General features: G+C 49.5%; 3 protein-coding genes across 5 annotated transcripts; 1 reads left to right on the forward strand and 2 right to left on the reverse strand.

Annotated features, from left to right (window-relative positions):
• Positions 1–5,805: 5,805 nt before the first annotated feature.
• LOC146426439 (gametocyte-specific factor 1-like) lies at positions 5,806–14,895 on the reverse strand. 3 transcript variants are annotated; one of them, XM_085083423.1, is made up of 7 exons: positions 14,800–14,895; positions 12,666–12,763; positions 10,792–10,918; positions 10,038–10,124; positions 9,302–9,362; positions 8,398–8,478; positions 5,806–7,564 (listed from the first exon to the last, which is right to left on the reverse strand). In XM_085083423.1, exons 1-7 carry the CDS (start codon positions 14,819–14,821, stop codon positions 7,513–7,515), a joined length of 528 nt encoding a protein of 175 aa, XP_084939549.1. In that variant the 5' UTR covers positions 14,822–14,895; the 3' UTR covers positions 5,806–7,512. The 3 variants fall into 3 exon arrangements, with proteins under 3 accessions (XP_084939549.1, XP_084939548.1, XP_084939547.1); XM_085083422.1 differs by lacking the exon at positions 14,800–14,895 and adding an exon at positions 14,427–14,572; XM_085083421.1 differs by lacking the exon at positions 14,800–14,895 and adding an exon at positions 14,411–14,462.
• A 3,921-nt stretch (positions 14,896–18,816) lies between these two features.
• LOC146426440 (feather keratin Cos1-1/Cos1-3/Cos2-1-like) lies at positions 18,817–19,552 on the reverse strand. Its single transcript, XM_085083366.1, has one exon. It carries the CDS (start codon positions 19,530–19,532, stop codon positions 19,227–19,229), a length of 306 nt encoding a protein of 101 aa, XP_084939492.1. The 5' UTR covers positions 19,533–19,552; the 3' UTR covers positions 18,817–19,226.
• A 2,750-nt stretch (positions 19,553–22,302) lies between these two features.
• LOC146426441 (feather keratin Cos1-1/Cos1-3/Cos2-1-like) lies at positions 22,303–23,054 on the forward strand. Its single transcript, XM_085039847.1, has one exon. The coding sequence runs from the start codon at positions 22,320–22,322 to the stop codon at positions 22,623–22,625; it is 306 nt and encodes a 101-aa protein (XP_084895973.1). The 5' UTR covers positions 22,303–22,319; the 3' UTR covers positions 22,626–23,054.
• The last annotated feature ends 2,576 nt before the right edge of the window (positions 23,055–25,630 follow it).

The following is a 25,630-nucleotide window of genomic DNA, read 5'->3' on the forward strand; positions in this document are numbered from 1 at the left end:
GCTTGGAGGAGGAGGATGTGTGGGGAAGAGTCTTTAGAGCACGGTTATAACCTCAGTTAACTTCACACACAGTATTAACCAGCAGAGATCTCTGTGGTTTAGGCTGAAATGCTGCTCTGCTCATCTGAGGGATGTTCTGGTTTCTCTCTCTGCCCTGCTGCTTCCCAGAGGATGCCAAGTGCCATGGTCCCTCCTGCTTCCACTGGGATGCATGTCAGGCCTGTGGCATCTCCCTGGGCCTCCTGCCAAATCCAGCCTCCAAAACTGACATTTCTAATGCTGGAGCACAGAGGTTTGGGGAGCTGTGTTCATTTCCTGAGGTGCTGGTTGGGTTTGGGGCTCTGGACCTGGAACTTCTGAGTGGATGGAGCAGGTGAGTCCTGCTGTACTCCCTGAACGTGTGGGATTGTTCACAGAGCTGGGATGGACTCTTCACACCACAGGAATGGTGGATCAGCACAACAGGCCTGGCACTGAAAATCAGCCCTGGTCAGGGGAGTTTCCTCAAGTTTGTGCCTTGGGATTGTGACGTCCCCATCCTTGGGAAGGGTGTTTCCTTTGCACCTGTGGAGTTACTGTGAAAGACACTTTGACATGTCACCTCCCAGGGGTTGTGCTGGCTGGCACTCACTTCCTTGGGGTCATTCCCTGTCTCAGTGAAACACTGGAGCTATGAGATCCTCATTTCAATCCAGCACTGCTTCCCTGCAGCCTGGGGGGAGCCTGTTAGAAGGGCCATCCTGGGATTTTGGGCATCATCCATTTCAATCCCCCTCCAGATCCATTCCCATCCCGATGTGTGGCAAGTCTGGAGCATTCCCCGATGTCTGACAGTGGCACAGAAATGTCATATCCAGATGATGTGGCCTTGTGCTGGCAGTTCCTTCCTTGCTGTCTGTCTGGAATGGTTGTTGGTCTCTGGATTAGTAACTAATCACAAATTCTACATTCTGTCCTCTCTGCACTAAGCTTTGCTTTCATTATGTGGCCTGTTGCAAACTGGGAGAAAAAGGGTTTTAATAACCGAAAAAAAAAATTAGAATTTTAGGGAATGTGGACAATGAAACAGGGCCATGCTGGTGGGCAGAGCTGGGGTGGAGCCCAGCCAAACACCCCAAGTGACCAGCAGCCCCTGGCCAAGGGCTTCTCCATGTGATGCTTCCAAAGTGTTTCCTGCTCTCAGAGTTCCCCATTTGTCCAGGTATTTCCAAGGAAATACTGTAGCAGAGCAAGCATAGAACTAGTTTCCATTTCAGTTTAAGGAAGCAAGGAATTAAAAGAGGGAATCTGCAGTGATGGAACATCTGTCTTGCTGTGTCTGTAGTAGAAATCATAAATCCAAATTTGCCTGAAATTTATTTAGGATAGGAAATCTGATGGATTCAGCCCTTGAGAGAGCAGCTGAGCACTTGCAAGGGGACCCTGGCAAATTTCAGTTTCAGTGAACTGATCCAATTCCACTGAATTTTAGAGTGTTGGGGGTTAAAGACTGTCATTGTTTAGTGTTTCTGTAGCTGTGATCTGGTGTAGGAGGGTTTGTCTTACACCAAAGTGGGACTCTGGCCAATCTCTTTCCTTTTGGGCTGTGGTAGGAGCCATAAGATATTTGGAACTGGATTTCATTTTCTGAGCCTAGCTTGGCATTTTAATAGATGTTTTCCTGTTGCTTTATTTTGCCTTCTGGAGTCTCCTTGTCCCTGCACAGGCTGATTGCCCCTTGGTGAGCCAAGTGTCCTTGCTACCCATGGCATCCAAAGGTGAAATGTGGTGCTTGAAGGAACCACCTGGGGAACTAGATTTGGGGACGTGACATCAAACACGTTTGTAGTGCCTGTAAAGTCCAGAGAGATTTCCAAGGGCATCTGTGCTCTCAGGTGGTTTATGTGAAACCCCAAAAGCCACCATTGCAGTGGGACATGGCAGGACAAGCCCCACATCTCCCCTTTGGATGCCATGGGAAATGAGCTGGAGCCCTGGTGGGATTGTGGTCCCTGCCAAAGGAAGTGAGCCAGAGCTGGAGCCCTGGAGGCTTTGCTGCTGCAACTCTGTGCTGGTTCCTTCCTCACTAAACACCTCACTTCTGCTTCTGAACTGTGGCACGAGTTCCAGCTCTGGGAGGAGCTGCTCTCTCAAGGAGGGGACTCTGGGGGAATTCACCTGCCTCTGGAAAAAACTTTTTACCAGTATTTTATAAAAAAAAGGAGCAAGGGTGGGACGTGATTCATGTGATGTTCTGTGAATAAAGATTTTTTTCAACCAAAATAAAGTGGTGGTGGTTGTTGGTGTTTTTTTTTTGGGGTTTTTTTTTTTTTTTTACCTTTACCAACATGTTGTGGCCAAAATAAACAAGCAGGAGCAGTTCTAGAATTGATTGTGGTTCACTGCAGATGGAGGAGAGGTCTGCAGGGAAGGGGGCCACGGGGCTGTTGTAGGGGCACCCATTTGCATTGCAGCAGCAAATAGGTCCCACTGCACTGGGGTTGGAAGAAGCAGGCGATGCTGAACCTCACTGGTCAGCCTGGTGGGATGTGACAGGGTGGGACAGCCCCAGAGCTGGTAGTGGCTCAGAAGGGGGGATGGAAATGGGTGAGTGCTGGAACAGGAGTGGGAGGCAGCTGAGGGCACATCCAGGCCCTAGCTGTGCTCTGCCCACTTCCCCTTGGGCCCTGAGAGGGGCCAACCCTTCCTCTCCCCATGCCAGTGATGCAGGTGGGGAGTTCTAATTAAGAGCACTGAAGGAAGAGCTTGGAAAGCAAAATGTGGCTGTTGATAAAGAGATTGTGGATTTAAAATGTGAGATCAAGAGGTTGGATTATCTTCCTCTTGCTCTTATGTTTTGAAGTAATTCCAGTTCCCCACAGCTACAAACCACTTATTAAACCCGAAAACATCCAGCAAAGAATGCAGAAAGTTGTCAGTGCTGTAGGTATGAACTCGATGCAGAGGTGGGACCAGCCTGTGGCAGTGCTAGGCTGGGGGAGCACAGGCTCCTGTCCAGGGTGGGCCCCTGAGGGGCTTTGATGCTGTGAGCAGCAGCTGGAAATGGGACTGATGCTTCAGGAGCATGTTTGAGTGTGACTGAGCATGTGGAAGAAATCCAGGAAAGGTTTTATGTCCTGGTTTCAGCTGTGATTAATTTTCTCCCCAGCAGCTTGTCCAGGGCTGTGTTTGGGATTCAGTATGGGAATAAAGCTGATAACACAGGGATGGCTTGTGTTTACTCTAAATCAAGGACTTTCCAGTTTCCCAGGCTCTGCCAGTGAGCAGGGCCAGGACAGGTGACCCAAACTGGCAAGAGGGATTTTCCATACCACAGACAGTCATTCCCAGTATATAAACTCGGGGCAGGGTGGGCTGGGAGGGGACAGAGAGTGTTGAGAAGTGTACTGGCCACCACTTGTCTGTTTTATCTCCCTCATTATTTTTTAATTATTACTATTTATATCTTACCTTGTTTCAATTATTAAATTGTTCTTATCTCTGCCCACAAGTTTTACTTTATTCCCTCCTGATTCCCCCATCCCTCTGGGCGGGGGCATTGAGCTGTGATGTTTAGTTGCTGCCTGGGGATAAATCTGCGAGGGAAAAGTTTTTAAACGAAGAGACCAAACCAGTCAGTATTTGAGCACCTAAAACCAGTGAATTGGGCGTAAGGTATGTGCAGAATAGAGGGGGAGATAATGAGTGATAAGAGGTGATGACTGGGTGGGACAGAATTAATTTAGAAGGAAAATAGTTGAGATAAGTACCAGAGGATGTTTGTACTCGGCCAGGAGCCAAAGCCTGCTCTGTGTGCCTCTCCCTGTTCACTCTTCCTCAGGTTAACCCTGGAAGGTCTGAGCACGAGGGGCTGTGTTAAAAATCCACTTCCTTTAGTGCAACACACAGCCCCTGCTAACACTGCTCAGGACTGGATGTCTCAGATGGAAGAGGAAAATGCCTCTTCCTGGGCCATAACAGGTGAAGGTTCCATGGTTTCCCAGCCCTGTGGAAAGGGAACAGCTCTGCCACATCCCTGCTCCTGCCTTACTTCCTCTCCCTAAGGTCTGCGGGTGATGGAGCTCTCCCTCCACCAGCCCCAGGGGATTCCTGGCAGGGAGTTTCCCTCTTCCCCCCAGGCATCGTTAGGCTCCTGTTCCACCACTCTTGGGTGTCTTTGTGCCTCGGCTTAGGGAGGGGAAGGACCAAGAACAAAGGAGAAGGGAGAGGGGAGTAAGGGATCAAAGTCATACCAATGTTCTGGAAAGAGGCAGTAGAAATTACAGCCCAGCAGGACTGGAAATGATACTGGAGTTGCAAAATATAGGGCAGGAATATTGTCAGAGCCCTTGGCTGTGCTGCACACACCAAAGGGGAGCTGCTGCCTTGTGCCATTATGGGATGGCTGCATCAGGTGTGGAGGGATGAGGTCAGGAAAGCCAAGGCACAGGTGGAACGGGACTTAGCAAGGGCTATAGGTGAGAACAGAAAGGCCAAGGAGAGTGCATCCTCCTACAGAAGGGAGAAATGTAGGGAGCTGGGGGTGTCCAGCCTGGAGTAGAAAAGGCTCCCAGGAGAGCTTCCAGTCCCTAAAGGGGGCTTATTAAAAAGAGGGAGAGGGACTTACATAGGCAGTGATAGGACAAGGGGAACAATTTTTAACTAAAAGAGGGGAGATTTAGATTAGATGTCAGGGAGAAATTCTTCCCTGTGAGGGTGGGGAGGCCCTGGCACAGGTTCCCCAGAGAAGCTGTGGCTGCCCCTGGATCCCTGGAAATGTCCCAGGCCAGGTTTGACAGGGCTTGGAACAAGCTGGGATAGTGGGAGGTGTCCCTGCCCATGGCAGGGGGGTGGCACTGGATGGGCTTCAAGGTCCCTTCCAACCACATCTGTGATTCTGATTCCAGCCTATCAGCTCCTCTCAAGGACATACAGCCACGAAGGAATAGGGTGAAGGCTCTGGCACTGCACAACCTGCCCAGCACAAGAGACTGAGGATTTAACACAGGTATTGTCACCCCAAAGTGTCCACTATCACCCAGGATGGAGGTGCCCTGTAACACACTTGAAAAAATATTCTGTGTCCTGTAGTAAATACAAAACAAGTAGAGGGAGCCAAGAGCCCAGTGAGAGAGAACACTGGAATTGGAAACATTCCTAATGCTGGGGGAGGATCACCCTGCCAGGCTGCTCATCCAGCATTCCCAAAGCACTGCAGGAACAGCCGAGCCACAGCCTCCCTACCCCTCACAGGAGGTGGCACATGCAGGACATGCTCGAGGACATTGCCCAGGAGGATATGGCATCTCTGGGATCCCACATGTCAGTCACAGGTGGGCTGCACCCACCCTACAAGACAAACCCCCTTCTCATGGACCCTACCCCCCAGTTCTTGTCATCTGGGTGTTTGAAGTCACAACCACGCCCTTCCAAACCCAGTTCTTTCCAGAAAGGCCAGGCCAGTGGATTCCCCCGGGGCTGGGATAATTTGTAGCTCCTGAGAGCAGGAGCAGCTGGAGCTCTCCTCCTCCTTAGCCCAGACACTTGTGAGCCCTAATGAGGAGCAGCACCAAGCCCTGCCAGGCTTTCACTCACTACCAATTAAAGGATCTCAAGCTAATGGAGCCCAATTATGGCATTTACCTGTAAAATTGTAGTGCTCTGGCCCACAAATCCTCCAAATGAGCTACTGCTGTCAAACCAGTAACAATCACAGCTGATGTTTGTCATCACTTTCATTCCAAGTGACAAAAACTAAACGAAGGTGGAGAGGAGAGTTCCCCATGTCAGCACTTACTGACTCCAAAAGAAAAGCAGTCGCAAGGTGTTTACAACATTTTTATTCTGAATTGCCAACAAGAACCTTGACATAAACTGGTAATTTCAAAAGAATCCTAATTTTGCACATTCCAGTCAATTATTTTCTAGTGGTAGTATACAGATGGTGGAAATCCAGTCTTTAGAGGAAAATATGAAGGCATTCATCTCTTTCTAGATGAACACCATGTCTGGCTTCTTAGTTCTTTATGGTTGTGTATTTAGATCCCATTTTGTACTTTGCATGTTTAGAAATACCCTGCTTGATCTGAACATTTTCAGTCCTAAACATGTATTTTTACTGATTTAAACCATTTCAACTTCGTTCCTCCCCTCCCCCAATACAGAACAGGTACCTGAGAGCTCTCAAACATGTTTTAAGCATTAGAAAACTGCAAAACTGTAATGGAAACTGGACAAGCACCTCAGTATCATCCTGAAACTTCCCCTGTTCAGAGTTGTGTGTGATGCAAGGAACTTGCAGAAGACTCTCTGTTATGGTCTGACTGGGGAAGTTCCTCACACACAGGAGACAAAGGTAAGGCCTAAGGTGACAAAGGCAAGGCTGAAGGTGTGAAGTTAAAGTCAGGATGCTCTCAAGGCAATCTCTGTAAATGACAACACAGCTTAAAACCCAACCTGAACACCTGCCATACCCTGAATGGACAAACTCAGACTCCAACAAGGTAAAAACAGAAAGTGCGTGCACAGAAAAAATTCTTTTAAATTTGGCTGCTCCAGATGATTTTAATCTCAGCCTTTTCACAGCCTGGAGAAACTCTCAGCACTGACTTTGTGGCCCCCAAACACAACTTCTGGAGCCTCAATTGCAGGGAGTTCGCTGCAGCTCCCCAGCAAACAGCCAGAACTTATCCCAAATGCCCAGCAGAAGTTCCACATAATCCATCCAGGCTTCCTGAGAACAGCAAGATGCTTAAGGCATAGGGTAGAAATTCCTGGAAGTTACTGTTGGGTGGTTCCTGACTTCCACTGAAATGGGCCTGTAACAGTTTCTGCTGTGCCAGGCCCGAATTCTCTCAAATCTGCCACTCCTGCAGGACACATCTCCTCCCATCCCTGCATCTCTCTGCAGTCAACACTGAGCACAAGCACCCCAGCTCCCCAGAGGCTCCTCCATGTGCACAAACTTGTTTTAAAGCATCAAGCGAAGGGACAAGATTCTGGGTGTATTTTCAGACCCCAAACTGTTCTGTTTCCCACTATCACTTCTCTAATTAGGAACCTAATCAGACCCTACCTCCCCTACTTACGATCACTCCCTCAGTCCCCACTCCTTAAAACCCTTCTGAAGGGTTTCCTGCTGTTTCCCAGTCTCTGGAGCACACAGAGCAGCCTCACAGATCATCACCTGCCATTTGACAAGTGAAACAACACAGACTTGCCAATTCCTATGTTTTTCCTGCTCACAGGGAATTACCAGGACCTGGGGCTAGACAGGGAAGGTTTCTGAGTCTGTGTAAATTTATCGTTCTATTTTTTCAAGAACAGTAACCAAATTCACCATGTAAAGGTGAGGGTAACTTTTAAAATAAGTGCTTGGGGGAAACATCTGTCAACCAAGGACAGTTGTGCACATTAAAATATTGCGAGAAACACGTTATGCAGAAAGAGCCAAGTGTAGGGAGTCCTGCCATCAGGTCCAGCGCATGTCCTCCACCTGCAGGAAGTGACAGGGTGTCCAAGACAGGGAGGCACCTACTGCTGGGGCGAAACCAAGTTCCAGGGAGAGGAACTAATACTCTGAATTCTGCAAAGGGCAAGATACACAAGAGAGAATTTTAGCATGAGATGGAAAAGGATACAACTTACCCCACTCCACCAAGGGACAGTGGCTTTTGCAGAGGCAACACTTGTCCCCTTGGCAACAAGACTTATCTACAAGTGACATTTCAGTCTGGTTTGGCACATTCAGCCTAATGCTGTGGCATTGCACAGTCCCTGTCTGTGCGGGAGCTGTGTCTGCAGTGCCCTGAGAGCACCAGGTTTAGTTGCTCCCATTGGAAATCAGGACAATCATTCCTCAAAGCATCTTTAAGCTGTTGCTTTGCTGACAGAGGCAAATAATAGTCTGTGATTTCAGCATTAGACATTTCCCCAAGGGAAGCTCCTTCTCTCCCTCCCTTAGATGGAATTTGATAGCTTCTTCCCTCAGTCCTGCTGGTTTAAACAGCCCCAGTTTCACCCCAGCTCTGACTTAGCTGGGCCTGAGATCGGACAGAGCACAAAGCAATGAAATAATCTAGTTTAAATCAGGGGGAGGGTGGGGGTGAAAGGGATATTGGAGATGTTGTGAAAGTGCCTGTTTAGAGAGACAGAGCAAACATGCCTGGGGAACAGCTCTGCTTAACCTGGGCCATGGGAATGAAGCAAGGAAGGAACAGAGAGGATCCTTCAAAGGAAGGACACAGATGATGATCCCAGCAGCAGATTTCCTCAGAAGCTGCTCTCAAGAGGCAGCTGTTCAATATAACTCCTCCTATTTATGCAGTGGGAGCCACAAAGTGCTGCTACAACCAGAGATTTCAGGAGCTGTCCCCAGCCCTGGACTGACAGTGCCAAAGCCCCGTGCTCAGTACTCACAGTCCTGCAGACATGTTGTATGGGAGGGTCCTGGGGGCTCGCATCCGTGAGGGCAAGCAGTTGTTCTGGTCACTGACAGTGCTGGAATTGGGAGACTTTGGTTACTTCTGGCTCACATTTATGCATTTTATTGCAGCAGAGCCCTGGGGGATGGTGCTGTGCCACCATGGTGGTGGTGCTGAGGGGAGCTGATTGTGCTCTGAACACTAAAATGACTTTTAAAGAGTCTAACAGGTAGAACCAGAGAGTGCTGCTGTCAGCCCCTAGGGAAGAGCTCACACAGAACTCAGAGCTGCCATGGGCAGGACTGTTACTGAACCTTCAATGAATCTGTCAGATGAACCTTAAAACACCTTGGGCAGCTCTGGTGGTGCCACCACATCCCACACCCAGCCCACAATCAGTGAAACCAGCCAGGGCAGCCCCTTCCAGTTCACAGCTGGGCATTGAGCTCCTCACTCCCCCTGCCCCAAACTGTGACCACACTTTGGAAAAGGCACGAGGGGAGGATTCTGCTGACACAGGGCCCAACTCCAGCACATCTGCCAGGCCCCAGGAGCTCACAAGGGACCTCCCAAGGACTCACAGGGAGCACAAGGCACGAGTAACTTTCTCCCCTGCACGTTGTCCAGACATCCATCAGTCCCTGAACACAGGTCATGGGCAGGAACAGCAGCCTGCCACAGGCACACAGGTGCACTATCTGTGCTCCTGAGGGTTTTCTTCTCTGGTCCAGGCCAGGCATATGAGGAAGCAGGTCACACTGAACCAGCAGGATCCCTCCTCCCAGGGCTGTACAGCAGCAAAGACAGCTCCTGCCCAGCCATTGAGGCGAGGCTGGGAGAAGGCTGCAATATTCCTTTAGACAAACGGTGGTGCAAGGAATCCAACTTGCATTCCCTACCTGTTTATGGCAGAGTTGATCACACCCCACACAAAAGTAGACTCAGACCCCTCCAGCACCTCTGTGAAAGGAAGCAGATGTTGTGGCTCAGAACTAAGAAGCCCCAGGAACCACCATCAGATCAGTGGCTTAAATGTCTTCCCACTGCCAGAAGGCATGGTTAGATAGGATATCAGGTGGAAATTCCTCCCTGTGAGGGTAGGGGGGTGTCGCTGTTGAGCAGCTAGCAGAGTAATGAATGCATCGGTTCTCAGTGGCAAGAAGGAATGACCTTTATTGTTTTGATTTCATCACATTTATAGAGTTCTCAAAAGTCACCCAGATTGGTCAGTCAGAAGCCTTCCCCCAGGCCTGATTGGCCAGGCCTGCACTGCCCAAGTTCTGGGACACTGTTCCAAAAACATCCAAACTTTATCTTTATTTACAAAACACAAGAAAACTTCTCATGGGAAAAACTGTGCTAGCCACAGGGGGGCACTGGCAGAGGTTCTCCAGAGAAGCTGTGGCTGCTCCATCCCTGGAAATGTCCAAGGCCAGGTCGTAGGGGGCTTGGTGCAACCTGGGATAGTGGAAGGTGTCCCTGCCCATGGAATGAGATGAGCTTGTTCTCAGAAATGAACATAAGCAGTGTCCTACAAGGCAGCCCTGAATGAACAGCATCCCTGGCCTCACACTGTCCTAAGAAGAGCTGGAGGACATGGTCAGAGAGAAGGCAGCAGATGGGAGAGTTCCTCACCTGTTTCCCAGTCTTCATCACATGGAGGTGCCTGCCATGTGCTCCCATTGTTCAACTGCTCCTGTGGGGGCTGGCAGGACCGGCTCGCTTCAGGAAGAGAGAAAATGCAGTGACCAGCAGTCCTTAAATCCACTGAACACTTTGTCTTAAGCTGTAAAACACTTCTGGGCTTTAGAGGAAGCTCCACCCAGTGCAAACAGGTTGGGGACAGCCAGAGACAGATCTGAAATAAAGCAACGTCAGATTCGCCTTTCTCAATGAACAAGAGAAGACTTCTCCCTGGAACTCTGAGCAGGAATGCTGGAGTGAAGAGGAACCTGCTGACAATGCATGCAAGCATCACCTGTGCACCTCTTCAGAAGACAGAAAACTGTGTGCTCTGTGGTGTGCAAGAGTTAAAGGGAGATCAGCTCTACAAGAAGGACTCATCCTTGGGGGTCCTAATGCATCCCACCCCTCCTTCCAGAGGCACTTCCTGCACAGTGTTGGGTACAAAGTTTTTATTGAACAAGCCTGGTAACAAAATACACGCAAAGCCTACTCAGAGCATCTGCCATATTCTCAAGAAACTGCCCCATAAATCCCAGCAAATGAGATCAAGTTTCCCCAAAGCTTTTGTGTCACACAAAACTACAGATGACAATTTGCCTCCCACTTTTGGGCCTTCCACGATCCACCCTTGCAAGAGGAGACCTCAGTCCCCAGGGTGCACTGGGTTTCTGGGGAGCACCTGGGAGCACAGGGTTTCTCTTACCTGCATCTTGCTCCATGAAGGCTTTGTCTTTGCACTTCATGATGTGGTCACTGAGGTCGGCCCAAGGAACCAGGTGACGAGCATTGAAGGGGCACGTGGCCAATTTTTTTGCAATCTCAGGGTTGCTCTAGACAAGGGAAAGCCAAAATTATGTGCCACACACATCTCTCCAGTTTACTTATCTCTTGTTGATACATAGGAAAAAAACACTGGAATATTTGTGGTGTTGTTTTAAAACGTACAAAAATAAAAAATTGCAATGTTTTGGTCAGACACTCACTAAAAACAAAAGGGGAAATGAACACAACTGTTCTTCCAAACACAATTCACAGACACTGAGCCACCCCTGACTGAAGTGAAACCAACCCTCAGCAAACTCCCTATGGTTCCTTGCAGTGCTGGTGATACGACTGCATGGCTTAAAGCACATATCAAACAAGCAACCTGGGATAGTGCAAGGTGTCCCTGCCCGTGGCAGGGGTGGCACTGGATGAGCTTTAAAGTCCCTTCCGAACCGAACCGAACCGAACCAAACCAAACCAAACCAAAAGAACCAAACCAAACCAAACCAAACCAAACCAAACCAAACCATACCATACCGTGATTCCATGGTTCTAACACAGTTCAGTTGCTCTGCTTGCAGTGTCCCCATTTGGGTCATGGCTGTGCTCTGCACAGAGCAATAGGAGGCTGAGCCAGGTGGAAGCATTAATTGGATTTTATGCATAAGGAATGCAAAGGAAACTCAACAAACTTGTCCCAAGCAAGAGGGACAATCTACACCCAAACGCTTGACACTGCAAATAACAAACTGTGGCATCTTCAGATGGACTAGTGACAACACCCAAGCTCTTCTGCTAATTAGCACTTCTGCTAATCACTTAGTGATCATCAAACACATACAGTCAGTGTCTATCTCACCTCATCCACCTAACTAGGAAACTTCTTAAAATTCTCTGGTCATCAGTTAGGTGGCACCAGGACAAAACCAACATGCTTAAAGGTTTACTCACAAACACTGTTCACCCAGCTCACATGCACACTCCTGCCAAAATTTGCAGGGGCTCAACACAGAAAATTTCAGCCGTCTTCAATGTCTGGTACTTGCCACTTAGCTTTGCCCCCCACTTTCACTGGCTAATTAATATTTTTAAGGCTCTAGTTCCACCAAAGTGAATTTATTGTACTGATATCAGGACATGCTGCCTACAACTGCATCTTAAGTGGAAGGCACAGCAATGCTGGACTGTTTTAAAAACACACTGGCACTTAAAAAGGGGACAATCAAGTTTTCGAAAGTCTCCAAAAAAACCCCCAAAGCTTAGAAGGTTTAAAGAAACCCAGTCATCAGCACAACAGAGGAGAAGACAGGAAGGAGTGTGTCCCATGAGATGATTTGTAATCAAATTCTTGATTAAAGATAGAGAAGGGAATAAACCTCTCCCAAATGTGCTGAGTCCAAGATGTGCAGCTTCTGCCAGATGCCCAGAAACAGCTGTTGGCAAAACAAACCTGCCCAGCCCTGCAGTAAAAGAGTGAACTGAACATCACAGCACTTCTGCTCTGAGGGGCCCAGAGGGGTACTTGGAACTCCAGAAGAGTCCTCTCTTCAGCTGAAAGTGGAAAAATGAATCTGACCTCTCTGTGAGCTGCTGGAAGAGACCAGTCTCCTCTTTGAACTAACCATGAAGGACCTCTGTCTCCTTCAGAGCCAGACTGGTCTTGGGTGAATTCATGTGTGCCTGGAGCTGTTACTGCACAAATCGTGAAGTTACATGACATAAAGGCTAAACAGGGCTATTTGTCAGGAACTGCAGGAGCACAGAGTGTATTTGCATGCAAAGAGTCACTCAGCCACTGCCCGTCCAGCTCACCTCCTTACACTTTACCAGGTGATAAGGAAACCTCCGGGCTCTGATCAAATGGTGTTTGACCAATGGACACTGGATTAACCTCTCTGGATCCAACACATCTGATGGAAGAGGAGAACAGAGAAAAGCATCTGGTTAGAAAGACATGAATCACTCACACAGTGCAGTGGGGAAAACCCCACATCACCACATCAGGGCTGTGGTCTGAGGGAGTTGAACCAGCTGCCCTTAGTTTGAAACCATTCATTAAGGTAGCTACCTGCTTTGCATAACCAAATTAATTAAACTTGAGGTTCTCATAACTGGGACATTAGTTAAAACAGAGGAGAGTCAGCACCACTGAGTGTAATAACTCTTTAGGTTACCTTATAAGGGAGGTAACCACCCTTAGTCCAAGGGAAAGCCAGTAGCACTTTCCAGCTCTCCTGAAGGAGGATCAGTGGGATCATGTCACACCCAGCAGGCGCCTTCAGCAGCTGAACCAAATCTTTCTTCCATCAACAGCTTGTTTTGCTGAAGGCAGAATGTGAGGGAACTGAGTTCCATTCTGAAGGTAGCATTGTGCCTAACATGGTGCATGAGACTCTGAATGAAGCTTTTAATCATGTAATTATTTAGGAGCTGAGGCATTACTAAACCAACAAAACCACTGACAAACAAACACACTGAACAGTGAAGCAGTGTGAATCCATGCATACATAATTTTTGTCTACAAAATACATTAAAATATAAATATTAATAAATATGCATATTCTCAGTGAGGAAGAGAGGCAGCCAGGAAGAGACACAAGGCCCTACTACTGCATGTGGGTCTGTCTACGGGGTACACACCAGGGAGCCTGGGCTGCTTCCCTCCTTTCTGCTCTGCCACTCTTATTGCCCAGGCTTTCAGCATACTTAGGATTTGACTATGCTGGAGTTAAATCAGCTCTAGGCACCAGCTGCTGCTGCCTCTGCTCTCCTCTTTCACGCACGTGGCTCCACCAGCTCCCAGGCTGGCAGTATTTTAAATGTTGTTCCAGAAGTCCCAAGGAGCAGAATTCATGCTGAGAGCCACTCGGAAAGAGAAAGCACAGGCAGGATCCTCATTTCCATCTGGGCTGTGCAGTGCTGCTGCCTCTAAGTACCTCTCACCTCAACAGCCCACTCAGATCATTACAGCAGCTGAAAACCCACCTGGCTTTGCACTGGCCCAGCTGCCCCTGGCAAGCAATCACAAATGGTCTTGTTACTGAAAACGTCGTGAAAAATTAAACTGCCACTGTAATTTCAGTATTAGAAAGCAGCACTACTTTATTTTGGCACCAGGTGCGTGGGGAATGCTCCTCCAAACACCACTGCCCCTCCCCCTTTAGGAGGATTTCTTCTCCTTGAATGCATTCCAGCGATGTGGTCTGGCCAAGATACACCTTTTATCAGGCACACAGTCTTTACTCTCACGGCTAAGATACCCACTTGTGCACATTAATCACTGATACCTGTAAATACAGGATTAAGCACTGTCTGTTTAAGGAATTCACAATTAAGCACTGTTTGTTAGAGGTTTTTCCAATAGCTTCTCTCTCTGAACTGGCTCCACACAAAACAAGTCCAAATGCATTGCCAGGGAAGGGGACAGAGGCAAGAAGGGGACAGAGGCAAGCACCAGAGGAGGTGCAGAGCCCTCAGCACAGCACGTCCAGCACCCAACACCAGCAGTACAGGAGTTTACACAAGGCTGAAACCACCAAAGGCACAATGCCACGTACAGGGAGATCCGTGTACCTGTCCGTGCCCACGGTGCATAGAAATTCATCCCAAAACCGCCTGGAGCGGCTAAGTCGGGAGACACGGGTGGGAGCCACGCTCGAACCAATGTCCCTTTATTCAGGCAAATCCTGCAGGCCGGATCCCACCCGGCACCTGCTGTGGCGACCTGGGCTGAACTCACCGAGAGAGGGCCCGCGGGGGCCACCCGGCTCAGGCACTGGGCACGGGGACGGAGCCGGGCCGAGAGAGGACAGAGCTGGCCCGGGGTGGGGGACAGGGCCCGGCCCGACGGGAGATACAAACCTGGCCCGAAAGCGAACAGACCGCAATGGCGCGGCCAACGAGCGCCCTCCCCGTCCCTCCCCCAGCCAGACCAATCAAGCCTCACCCAAGTCCTCCTCAAGCTCCATGGCGGGGCCGCGCGGGGTCGGGTGGGGGTCTGGGCCGGGTCCGCCTCGCCGCCGACTGTGGGGCGGGGACGGGTGTGAGGACGGGGGCGGGGTCGGTCCGGGTCCGCCTCGGGGCTGGGCTCGCTGTGGGGCTGGGAGTCGGGCCGGTCCGGCTGCGGGGCTGGCTGAGGGTTTGGCTGCGGGTTTGGCTGTGGGGCTGGCTGTGGGGGGCGTGCTTTCCCGCTCTTCCCGCCCAGCCGCCGTTGCCGGGGCAACCCCGCGCGCGGCGCCATGGAGCGCGGCCGGGCCTGAGCCTGACCCTGAGCCCTGAGCCTGACCCTGAGCCCTGATGGTGTTGGGGAATGTCGGCACCTCAGCCGAAATAAGCGAATTTAAGAAGAATGAGACAGATTTAGGCTCATTCTGATGTTGGTATTGGCTGGGTCTGCGGCAGGCTCAGGCGCTGGCCATGGACTGACCCCGGACAGTGAACCATTGAATCGTCAAGGTTGGAAGAGACCTTTGGGATCACTCAGTGCAGCCATCCTCCCACTGTAACCCCTAAACCACATCCCCCAGCGGCAGATCCCGATCCTCAGCGATGGTTACTTCACCACCTCCCTGGGCAGCCCCTTCCACTACCTGGCCACTCGAACAGGGAAAACATTTTTCCCAATATCTAATCTGAATCTCCCCTGTCTCAGCACAAGGCCATTTCCCCATGTCCTCTCACAGCAGTCACAGCAGAAGAGACGGAGCCCACCTCACTACAACCTTTCAGGGAGCAGGGGGGAGTGACAAAAGTATCCCCTGAGCCTCCTCTACTGGCTACACAAACCCATCTCCCTCAGCCGTTCCTCGTAAGACAATTTATTTTGGCTGGAATGGAGTTGATTCCATCAGTAATTTCCCAGTAGCTGGCACAGGGCTCTACTTTGGCTTTAGTATGGGAAGAACATTGATAATGTTGTCCACAAAAATTGCATTTGTTACCTGGTGTGTAACAAGCCAAGAATTACACACTCGAGACAGGCATGTATTATTTATTTCAGAGTTGTACAAGCCTCTGTGCTCGGTGTAATTCCACAAATAAATACACCAAATATCAAAACGTTTCACTATTTATACATTTTAGCAAACACAGTGTTATAAATGAAGTCATGGAGCTGGCTTTCGTAAAGAGTTATGAGGTTTTTGTTATGGTTATTTGTTAATGATTGTGTATATGTTAAGACTACCTCCATAGATTGGTTGGGGTTAACTGATAAAGTTATGGCTACCTCTATAGATTTGTTGGGGCTAACTGATAAATGTTATAGATTTATTTGGGCTACCTGATAAATGTTATGGCTACCTCCATAGGTTTGTTGGGGCTAACTGATAATATTATGACTACCTCTATAGGTTTGTTATGTCTAATTGTTAATTTGTTGTGGCTAACTTAAATGTTATGGTTAAGAAAGGGAAGAGCTGGGCAAGCAGCTAAGCTATCAGAAGACCCTAGAAAGAATGAGCCAAGGAGGACTGAAGACAAAGAGCCCATTGGAACACCTGAAGGAGGCTGGGTTAGGGGGTTATAAAAACTGTATCCCCTAGCCAGGTGTGCCTCTGGCTACCCTACATCGGTGGCTAAGCACCCAGCGCTGTACCCTCTAATTTGTGGAATGAATTTTTTTTGTTTTGTCCCCTGTTGTCTTTTTGTTAATGTTTAAAATTTTACAACAGTGAGCTTCATTTTTCACGTTATACATTTCAGCAAACAAAGGAATTAGTGTTCATTGGCTACAAGTAACACAGTTCTTTTATTAATTAGTATTCTATCTTCTGTTGGTTAATAATTCTCTTATTTCTCATCCTAATTAGTCCACATGCTTAGTCTTTCTCTTCTTTTGGGTCAGAGCATTTCTTGGGTCAGTGGTCTGTGTGTTGGTGGCCGCAATCTGTCCCTGCTGGAGTTATCTTTTACATGCTTGGAGTGGCTTTCAGCAGAATTCCTGAGTTGGCTTTGTTAGTTTCTTCCTTATCTTGGGAGTTCTGCCAGATGTCCTTGAGGACTGTAAATTCTGCATTCCTTCTGCCCACTCTCAGTGGTTCATCCTCCTTCCCAAACTTTGTTAATCTCTCCCTAGGTCTGAAATCACTGAAACATGTCCTGGTCTAAACCTTAACAGGCAATTTTAGGAACAAGCTATTTGTCTTTCTAACACCTGGACATCACTTAGAGCTTGCTTGCTGCTCTCTGTTCCACAGATTAAATCTCTCTTCTTGTGAATTAGGCTTGAAAGCACACAAAGATTACACATAATTTCTCAAGAAAGTTTTACATACTCCACATTTTGCAACAATAACACACTGATGGTTTGGGTGCTCAGTTGTGTTTATCCCATGTCTGGGGCTGTTTTAGCCCCCAGGTACACCAGAAGCCAGAGCAGAAGATCAGGAGAGGCTCAGCAAAGGCTGCAACTCTCTAAGCTCAGAACAGTGAATGTCCCCCTGCACTGACTTGGAGAAAGAGCTCAGCAAGGTGTTAGAAGACTCCAGTGGAAAACTGGGAAGATGTGTGTGAGAACGTGTGGGGGGCAGGTGCACTATTTGTAAGGGCAATCATTGCCTGGAGATTTCTTTGTTCTGGGTCCCTCTGTGGAGGCACCAGCTTGAGCTCACCTGCTGTGTACTGCTCTGTTAAATTATTTACTTTTATAAGTCTGATCCCTGAGGCTCTGCTTTGGGAAACCAAGGCTTGAACCCATCATTTTGCCTCTACTTCATACAATCACAGAATCATCAAGGTTGGAAAAGCTCTCGGAGATCAAGTCCAACCCTTCCCCCAGCAATGCCAAGGCCACCACTGACCTGTGTCCCCAAAGAATATCTGCATGTTCTTTGAACACTTCCAGGGATAGTGACTCCAGCACTGCCATGGGCAGGCTGTTCTAATGTCTGACCATCCTTTCAGTGGAGAATTTTTCACTAATAGCCAACCTAAACCTCTCCTGGCACCACCTGAGGCTGTTTCCTCTCATTCTGTCCCTTGTTCTCTGGGAGCAGAGCCTGATCCCCGCCTGGCTGCCCACTCCTGTCAGAAGTAGTGGAGAGTGAGAAGATCCCCTCTTAGCCTCCTTTTCTCCAGGCTGAGTCCCCCCAGCTCCCTCAGCTTCTCCTCATCAGACTTGTGCTCCAGTTGTTTCTTCTCCTCCCTGGGCAATACACACTCACAGCTCCCTCTCCGCAGGGCACCCTCTTTTGGAACTGACTTCAAATGAGGAATCTCATATAGATGTGAGCAAAAGGCACTGATCTTCAATACTCTGATTTCCTTTAGGGGAAGAGGATTTACTAAAAGGTTTCCCTCTATTGTAGTAAGGAGTTAGAGGACAAAGTTTTTCTGGCCAGAAGTTTGCCTAATTTAATTCAAGCAGGTGACTGAAGACTTACCAGTGCTCTCTGGTAGCAGCAAGAGCAGGGTCATCTTAAGGTACAAGAGATAATGTGTTTATAGAATCATAGCTGTATATCAGGAGAACAGTGTAGGTTTCCCTTGAGTGGAAATATTAACAACAGACATTTTCAAGCACAGAGAAGCTTGCCTCTTCCTGTCCTGTCTGCAAAAATATGTAAAAAACTGTTTCTAGAAGCCTAAGATGGACTAAACCTATCAAAGGATTGTGTCTCCCTGCACACATGATCTGCAGTGGTTTTTCTCATTTGCAAAGGCTGAAAAGGGCTCAGTACACTCTTCCACCTTTTCCTCTGGGAATAATGAAGGCTCTCCATGTGCGCCCCTAACCTTCCCAGAGAAACACCATTCCTCCTGACTGTCTTTGTCGGGAGTGTCCACAGAGGCAGAGAGTCTGCATGGAGACTTAACAGTCATGCTGTGGACAATCACTGCACAAACATGCCGAAATGCCCTCCCAGAACTACCCCTTGTCAACCTGCTCTGCTTGGGCATCTTGGAATCATGTCTGTAGGGAAAAGGATGACACAGAGGCATGGGCTGGGATGCAATAGAAATTTAATGAATCAAATTAGATAAACAAGTCAATCCAAGAGAGGAATGCAGTGCAGGAAGCACCAGGGGCAGATGAGAGTTGGAGTCCCATGGCTCTGGCAGAGATCCCACCAGGTGTTCATCTGCCTGATCCAGAGAGGGAGCAGGGCCAGCAGGTCCTCCCCAGGTTGGCTGAGTGGGGCTCACAGCCCAGGGGAGCACAAGGGAACAGTGACACAGGAGGGAAAAGAGAGAGAGGAAGAGGCCAGAGGCAGGGATGGCTGTGCTTCCCAACAGCCCAGGCTGGCTCTGTCCTTCTGCAAGGGCTGCTGGGGTTGCTCAGCCCTCAGGAAGCAACAAGCTGGTGCTGTGTGCCCAGGGCAGTTCCATCCTGTGTGTCCCTGGGTCCCTTCCCCAGGGCCATCACCAGCAGCTTTAGCAGGGGAGGCCCCTTGTGCCACAGATGCCACTGCCCAAGCCAGAGAGGCCAAAGCCCCCGGAGTTGATGGGCACTCCCTGAGAGCTCAGGATGCTGCCAACAGCAGCTGAGGTAGAGGATCCCACCACGGTGTTCTGTGGGAAGGAGCTGAGGATGGGGCCAGGCAGGGTCACAATCACAGGCGATGGTTCGATGACAACGGTGGAGTCCTGGCACTGCCTGACACAGGGCTCATTGCAGCTGTTGGCCAGCGGGGTGGGGCCACAGGGCTGGCAGGGACGGCATGGAGTGTAGCAGGACATGTCTTCGGGGTTCTGATGCACCTGGAAGAGAGGACATTGAGGAGCAGAGTTGAGGAAGGGCTGTGTCACAGGAGTATTTTGACACACCATGATGGAGAAACACAAAGAGAAGGAGAAGACTGCAGGAGGCTGCTTGGATAGAAGCCCTACAGTTTTACTTTCCATTCAGCTCTTAAAAATGTTCCCAAGAGCAACCAAGTCCAGAGATTTCCACGCACAGACTAAAGCACAGGAGACACCACAGCCAAAAGCCAGTCTCTCTCCATGCAGAAATTCTGCCCCTTCCCTCTGCCAGGACAGGCAGTTCTCAGAAGGCAAATGGGATTAAAGCAAAGAATGGGATCAGAAGACCCAGAGGCAGAAGAAAGGAAAGGCTTCAGACTCACCTTGATGCCAAGGAGATGGAGGTGAGAGGAGTGAATGAGAGAGTGAGGAGAAGGTCCCCCTTTTATACTGCTCCTGCACTGCCCCAGGCCCACAGGCACTGCACAAGGACAGTAATTTTCCTACAGAGTCACCTCAAAGCCAAACATTCTACCCAATGGCACAGGTTGTGGTTTGGTTTCCATCTATGTTGTCATTTCATTTCCTCATTTCTGACATTCTTACTAAGTCATGGAGGCTTCTACCATGTAGTGGGATGAGAAGTCCAACAATTTCTTGTGTAGGAACACATCAGCACGTGCAGAAATCAAACCTCAAGCTGACCCATGTGGAGTTCTGTACTTCCTCATTGCCTGAGGGATGTGTTGGGTTTTGGCACAGTGCCTTCTCTTCCCCCTCTCTTCACCCCATGATGCACTTTGGCTGCACTTTTGCACCCTGGCCTGGAGGATACACAAAGTCCTGCCATGCATTGTCAATTCTGAGAACACCCCTGAGCTCTGGCAGTGCTGCCAAGCAGGTCAGGCTGTGGGCAATGGCCTTTGGGCGGCCTGGAGCTGTGGGTCGGGGCACAGTGTGTTTGAAGATGGTTTTCCAGGGTTGTGGATGGAGCTGCCCTTGCAGGAGGGGAATTCAGCCCTGCCTGGGACACAAGCCTGCAGACATCACACACTCCTAACTTGGCCTCACACCAAAATTAGAGCATGACTCGCCATGGGTCAGGAGAGTCTCCCTTTGGAAATTTGCCTACTGAAGGCATTCCCTTGCCCTCCTGGGACGCGTCCCAGCTGCCTCCGTGTCTGCAGGGCAGGGAAGTGCATCAGTCCTTGGTGTAGTTTGAAAGCTGGTTTTGCATCCAGGGACATCTGAGTACACGTCCTCCCTGAGTACTGCATGCTGGATTTTGTGGTGATTTCCTCTATCACCTTTCCAGATATTGAGGCAAATCTGACAGGCCTGTTATTCCCTGACTCGTCTTTCACACCCCTCTTGAAGACAAGACACTCACTGGCTTTCTTCCAGTCCTCGGATGAGTTCTGTGGTTGCTGTGACTTTCAAAGGGAATTGAGAAAGGCTTTGTACTGACACCAATGAACACACATCAATTCTCACACATTCGTTTCAGACCAGTGTGTTTGAATTTTGCCCCATTGGATTCTGTTCTGATTGGGGAAGTCTTTTCTGTTCCAGATGTTCCAAGGGGTTTCAGGAGCTTAAATTCCTGACGACAATTCCTGATGGTAAAGACCAAAGACAGGAACTTTTGAGGATGTCCAGCTTTCCTGTACCCCCTATCCTCAGGGAAGCTGCCCTGTTGAAAACTGGGTCTGCTTTTGGCAAAGCCTCCCTTTACTGAAGACCTACCTGGAGAAGACCCTCCATGTACTTTGCCTGATTCAACTCCAGGTGGTCTTTGGCTTTCCTAAGCCCTGGCAAACATCCCCTCCAGAGCAAAGGGCATCAAGAGGAAGGGACCTGAAACCACTGGCGCAGCCTGGCTGCCTGGAGATGCTGCAGCTCATGACCCTGGCAGAGAGCAGAGAGAGCAGGAAAAGAGAGAAGCAAGTGAAATGTCCATACAAAGCAGAGTATTTGGATGCTCTCTGGCATGTGCAGAGCAGGACAGAGCAGGACTTCTTCCTACAAAGGGTATTGCAAAGAGTTGCTTTTCACGGTCCAAAGCCAACATTCCCTGCCTGTGTGGGACCCTTGCAGCACTTGGGTCATGTGCCCTCACTGCCATGATTCTGCCTGGGATATCCTTTGGCTTCTCATCACACAACATGAAAGGATCCTGCAATGCAGGGCAGGAATGCCAGAAACGAGGAAATGAAATGGCAGTGTAGATGGAAACAAAACGTGAATTGCTACCACTATGTGGGATATTTACCTTTGAAGATGAGTTTGTTGGAAAATTACTGCCCTCGTGGAGAGGCTCTGGGCCTGAGGCAATGCAAGAGCTGTATAAAAGCAGGCTCTTCTCCCCACTCTCACATTCACTTCACTTGCTTCCATCTCCTTGAGAGCAAGGTGAGTTTGAAGCCCATTTTCCTTTTCCTTCTTCTTCTCTGGGATTCTTCAAGACATACCTGTGACTTTTTCCATGTGGGATCTTGATGAAATGCTTCTTGTGAGAGAGGGAAAGGAGTGGGAGGTGCAGGACTGTTAAGTCTTGGCAGAAATATTGCCACAGCTTTGGGCTGGTTGGGGCCATCTCTGGGCTTGAGCTTTTGGTGGGGTTTGTGTGGGGGAAGAGCCCATGTGCCTTCACAACCAGCCTTCAACTTTCATTTCCAGCTCATGGCTTTGCTCCCTTATGGTGGGGTGACAGGCTGAATCTCACCCATCTCCTGCTCTTCTTTCCCCTTCCTTCTCTGCCAGGTGCATCACCAGCCCCAAGACATGTCCTGCTACACTCCATGCCGTCCCTGCCAGCCCTGTGGCCCCACCCCGCTGGCCAACAGCTGCAATGAGCCCTGTGTCAGGCAGTGCCAGGACTCCACCGTTGTCATCGAACCCTCACCTGTGATTGTGACCCTGCCTGGCCCCATCCTCAGCTCCTTCCCACAGAACACCGTGGTGGGATCCTCAGTCTCTGCTGCTGTTGGCAGCATCCTGAGCTCTCAGGGAGTGCCCATCAACTCCGGGGGCTTTGGCCTCTCTGGCTTGGGCAGTGGCATCTGTGGCACAAGGGGCCTCCCCTGCTAAAGCTGCTGGTGATGGCCCTGGGGAAGGGACCCAGGGACACACAGGATGGAACTGCCCTGGGCACACAGCACCAGCTTGTTGCTTCCTGAGGGCTGAGCAACCCCAGCAGCCCTTGTAGAAGGACAGAGCCAGCCTGGGCTCTCGGGAAGCACAGCCATCCCTGCCTCTGGCCTCTTCCTCTCTCCTTTTTCCCTCCTGTGTCGCTGTTCCCTTGTGCTCCCCTGGTCTGTGAGACCCACTCAGCCAACTTGGGGAGGACCTGCTGGCCCTGCTCCCTCTCTGGATCAGGCAGATGGACACCTGGTGGGATCTCTGCCACAGCCATGGAAATGAGATTCTTCGATGACCCTGGTGCTGTCTGCACTGAGGCCTCCACTCAGAGTGACCTTGTTCTTATCTTTTGACTCATTAAATTTCTATTGCATCCCAGCCCATGCCTCTGTGTCATCCTTTCCCTGTCGTCAGTCTCCCAGAATTCCCAGGGAGAGACGTGTTGCTCTGATGTGTTTCTATGAGAGAGATTATGGGGAAGGTGTTTCAGTGCCTTTTAGACAGGGGTGTTGAGTGTGCTTTATCATGGTATTGCTGCTTTCTAACCTTCTCCATGTGTCTGTGGTATGAGCCAATGCAGAAGGTGAGAGGTAACCCAGGTTCTTGTTAATACATCCCTTGAATTTGGCTAGAAAGAACCAACACTGAATGACCGGTGTTTGTACGTGCACAAGGAGGGTTTATTGTAGAACAATGTGGTTGTACAGGACAACATGTCTGTAGCCATTTTGATTATTATTATCTATAGCAATGCAACAGTACGAAAGCATTGCAAGATGAAAGTGCGACCATATCACCGAGGGACATGCACAAGGCAAAATACAGGACGAAAGATGAAAGACAAGACTGTGGATATCTCTCCAGCCATAGGCCCTGTGATGAGACTTGGTTGCTGCACAGTCTTGGTTGAAGTGGTTGCAGAACGGACCCATTGGGGGGTGGGGGAAGTCTTGAAGAAGTGATGGTGGGGAAAATCCCTGGGGAAATGCACTGAACACAAAATCTATTTGGTTTATATTCGCTCAGTTTTCGGTGGGAACACCCAGATTCCTCCCCTGAGGCTAGGTGTTTCACACTGGATCATGTAATGTCGTGGATCATGGGACACTTCAGGAGTCCTTGACACCTTTTAAGACAACACAGCTGCCCATCACACCATGTGCAGTTGATTTGATTTTGGCCTGATATGGCCCATCAGCTGAAATGAACACTGTCAGGCCACAGTGCTTCCTGGGGGTAAGACAGAGGGCCCCAAAACCTGGTGGTCTGAGCAAGGGAGGGCAACTTAGAATGACAAGAAGCACCAGCATCCACCTCCTGTTTCATTCAAAGCCCATCATTCACCCTCTGTCTTACCAGAACAGACATTGGCCATTACACATCCAAAGCTCACCTCCAGTTCAACAAAACACCCTGGTCTCCACAAATAGGGGAATGTTTGAGTCATTATCCTTTAAGAGTTCACTGTCTCACCGTGTGTGGAGGGACAGAATGAACCAAACCTTTTCACTGACCCTCTGTACCCCAAGGATGATCTTCTGTCTCTCTGACCAAACCATTTTCCTCTCCACACCCAGCAATGCCTGTGCCTGTAAAGTGCTCTGACCTCCTCACCATCCTGGCCACCCTGCACAGCAGTCATGCCCCTTGGTCCAGGTGGCTCTTGCATTACAGCCTGTCCCCAACATGGGGGATGGCACCAGGCAAGTGCTGAGCAGAGTGGCATCATTGCTCCCACCCATCTCCTGGTTCCCCTCCTGCTTGTACAGCCCAGGATGTTGCTGACATTTTTTGGTGTCTGTGAGCATCAGTGACATGGATAATGGTATTGGGTGTAACCTCATAGCACTTTGTGATGTTGTTCATTGGCCATAAGGGGATTTGGTCAAGGTGATGATCTTGGAGGTCTTTTCCAGCCTTAATGATCCTGCGTCTCTCAGCAATGACATGAAGCTGAGGGGAGTAATAGCTCCACTCAAGGGGAGGATTTAAATCCAGAAGGATTTGGACAGACTTGAGGAATGGTCCCACAAGGAACTTGGGAACTTCAACAAAGCCAAGTGCTAGGTCCTGCCAATGCTTTGGGGCAATCCCAGGAATCAGTAGGGACTGTGGGGTGAATGGATGGAGAACAGCCCTGCAGAGAAGGGCTGCAAAAAAGGTCCCATGGATGCATCACCCCTGCTCTGAAGGGCAGCTGAAGGTTCTTCAGGCAGAAGAGCAGGGTCTGGGGGACCTTACTGCAGCCTTTCAACATGTAAGGGGGCATGTAAGGAAGCTGAAGAGAGACAATATATCAAGTCATTGGATAAGGGGCAGGAGTTTTGAACTGGAACAGGATAGCAGGAGCTGAGCTATCCCTGCCTATGGCAGGAGGGTTGGACTAGATGACCTTTAACAATCTCTTCCAACCACAGCCATTCTATGATTCCATGATAACATGGGTATGTGTGAAGGCAGCCCAATGCACTGTGTATCTCTCTTTCAGAAACCTTTCAGATCCATGGGATCTGCTGGAGTTTGATGGGGATTCAATACCTCTGTCTGGTCATTAATGCATTCACAGCTGAGTACTTCTGTCACAATGTTGAGCTGAGCAAGGAAAAGGGACAGACGTGCAAACAAAGTGGATGTCTGTCCTTGGACAATGTAGGGAAGTTTTATCCTGACCCAAAGAGGCAGAGAAACTCAGAACCCAAAGGGTAACTAAGTGCACACTGAGCACACACAATGCCAGCCTGTGTTGACAATTGGTGCGAAAACCTCCTCCCAGAAACACCTAATGGCAACATCTCTGCCTTGGGAGAGTGTCTGCAGGGCAAAGGATGACACAAAGGCATGGGCTGGGATGCAGCAGAGTTTAATGAGTCAAAAGAGAGGGAAAGGAGGGGGATCCAGGTGGAGACTTCCCAGCTGGAACAACTTTAGCAGGGGAAGCACCTCGTGCCACAGAG

This window comes from Lichenostomus cassidix, chromosome 27 (genome assembly GCF_008360975.1).
Source record: "Lichenostomus cassidix isolate B80296 chromosome 27, HeHo_3.0, whole genome shotgun sequence".
NCBI lineage: Eukaryota > Metazoa > Chordata > Aves > Passeriformes > Meliphagidae > Lichenostomus > Lichenostomus cassidix.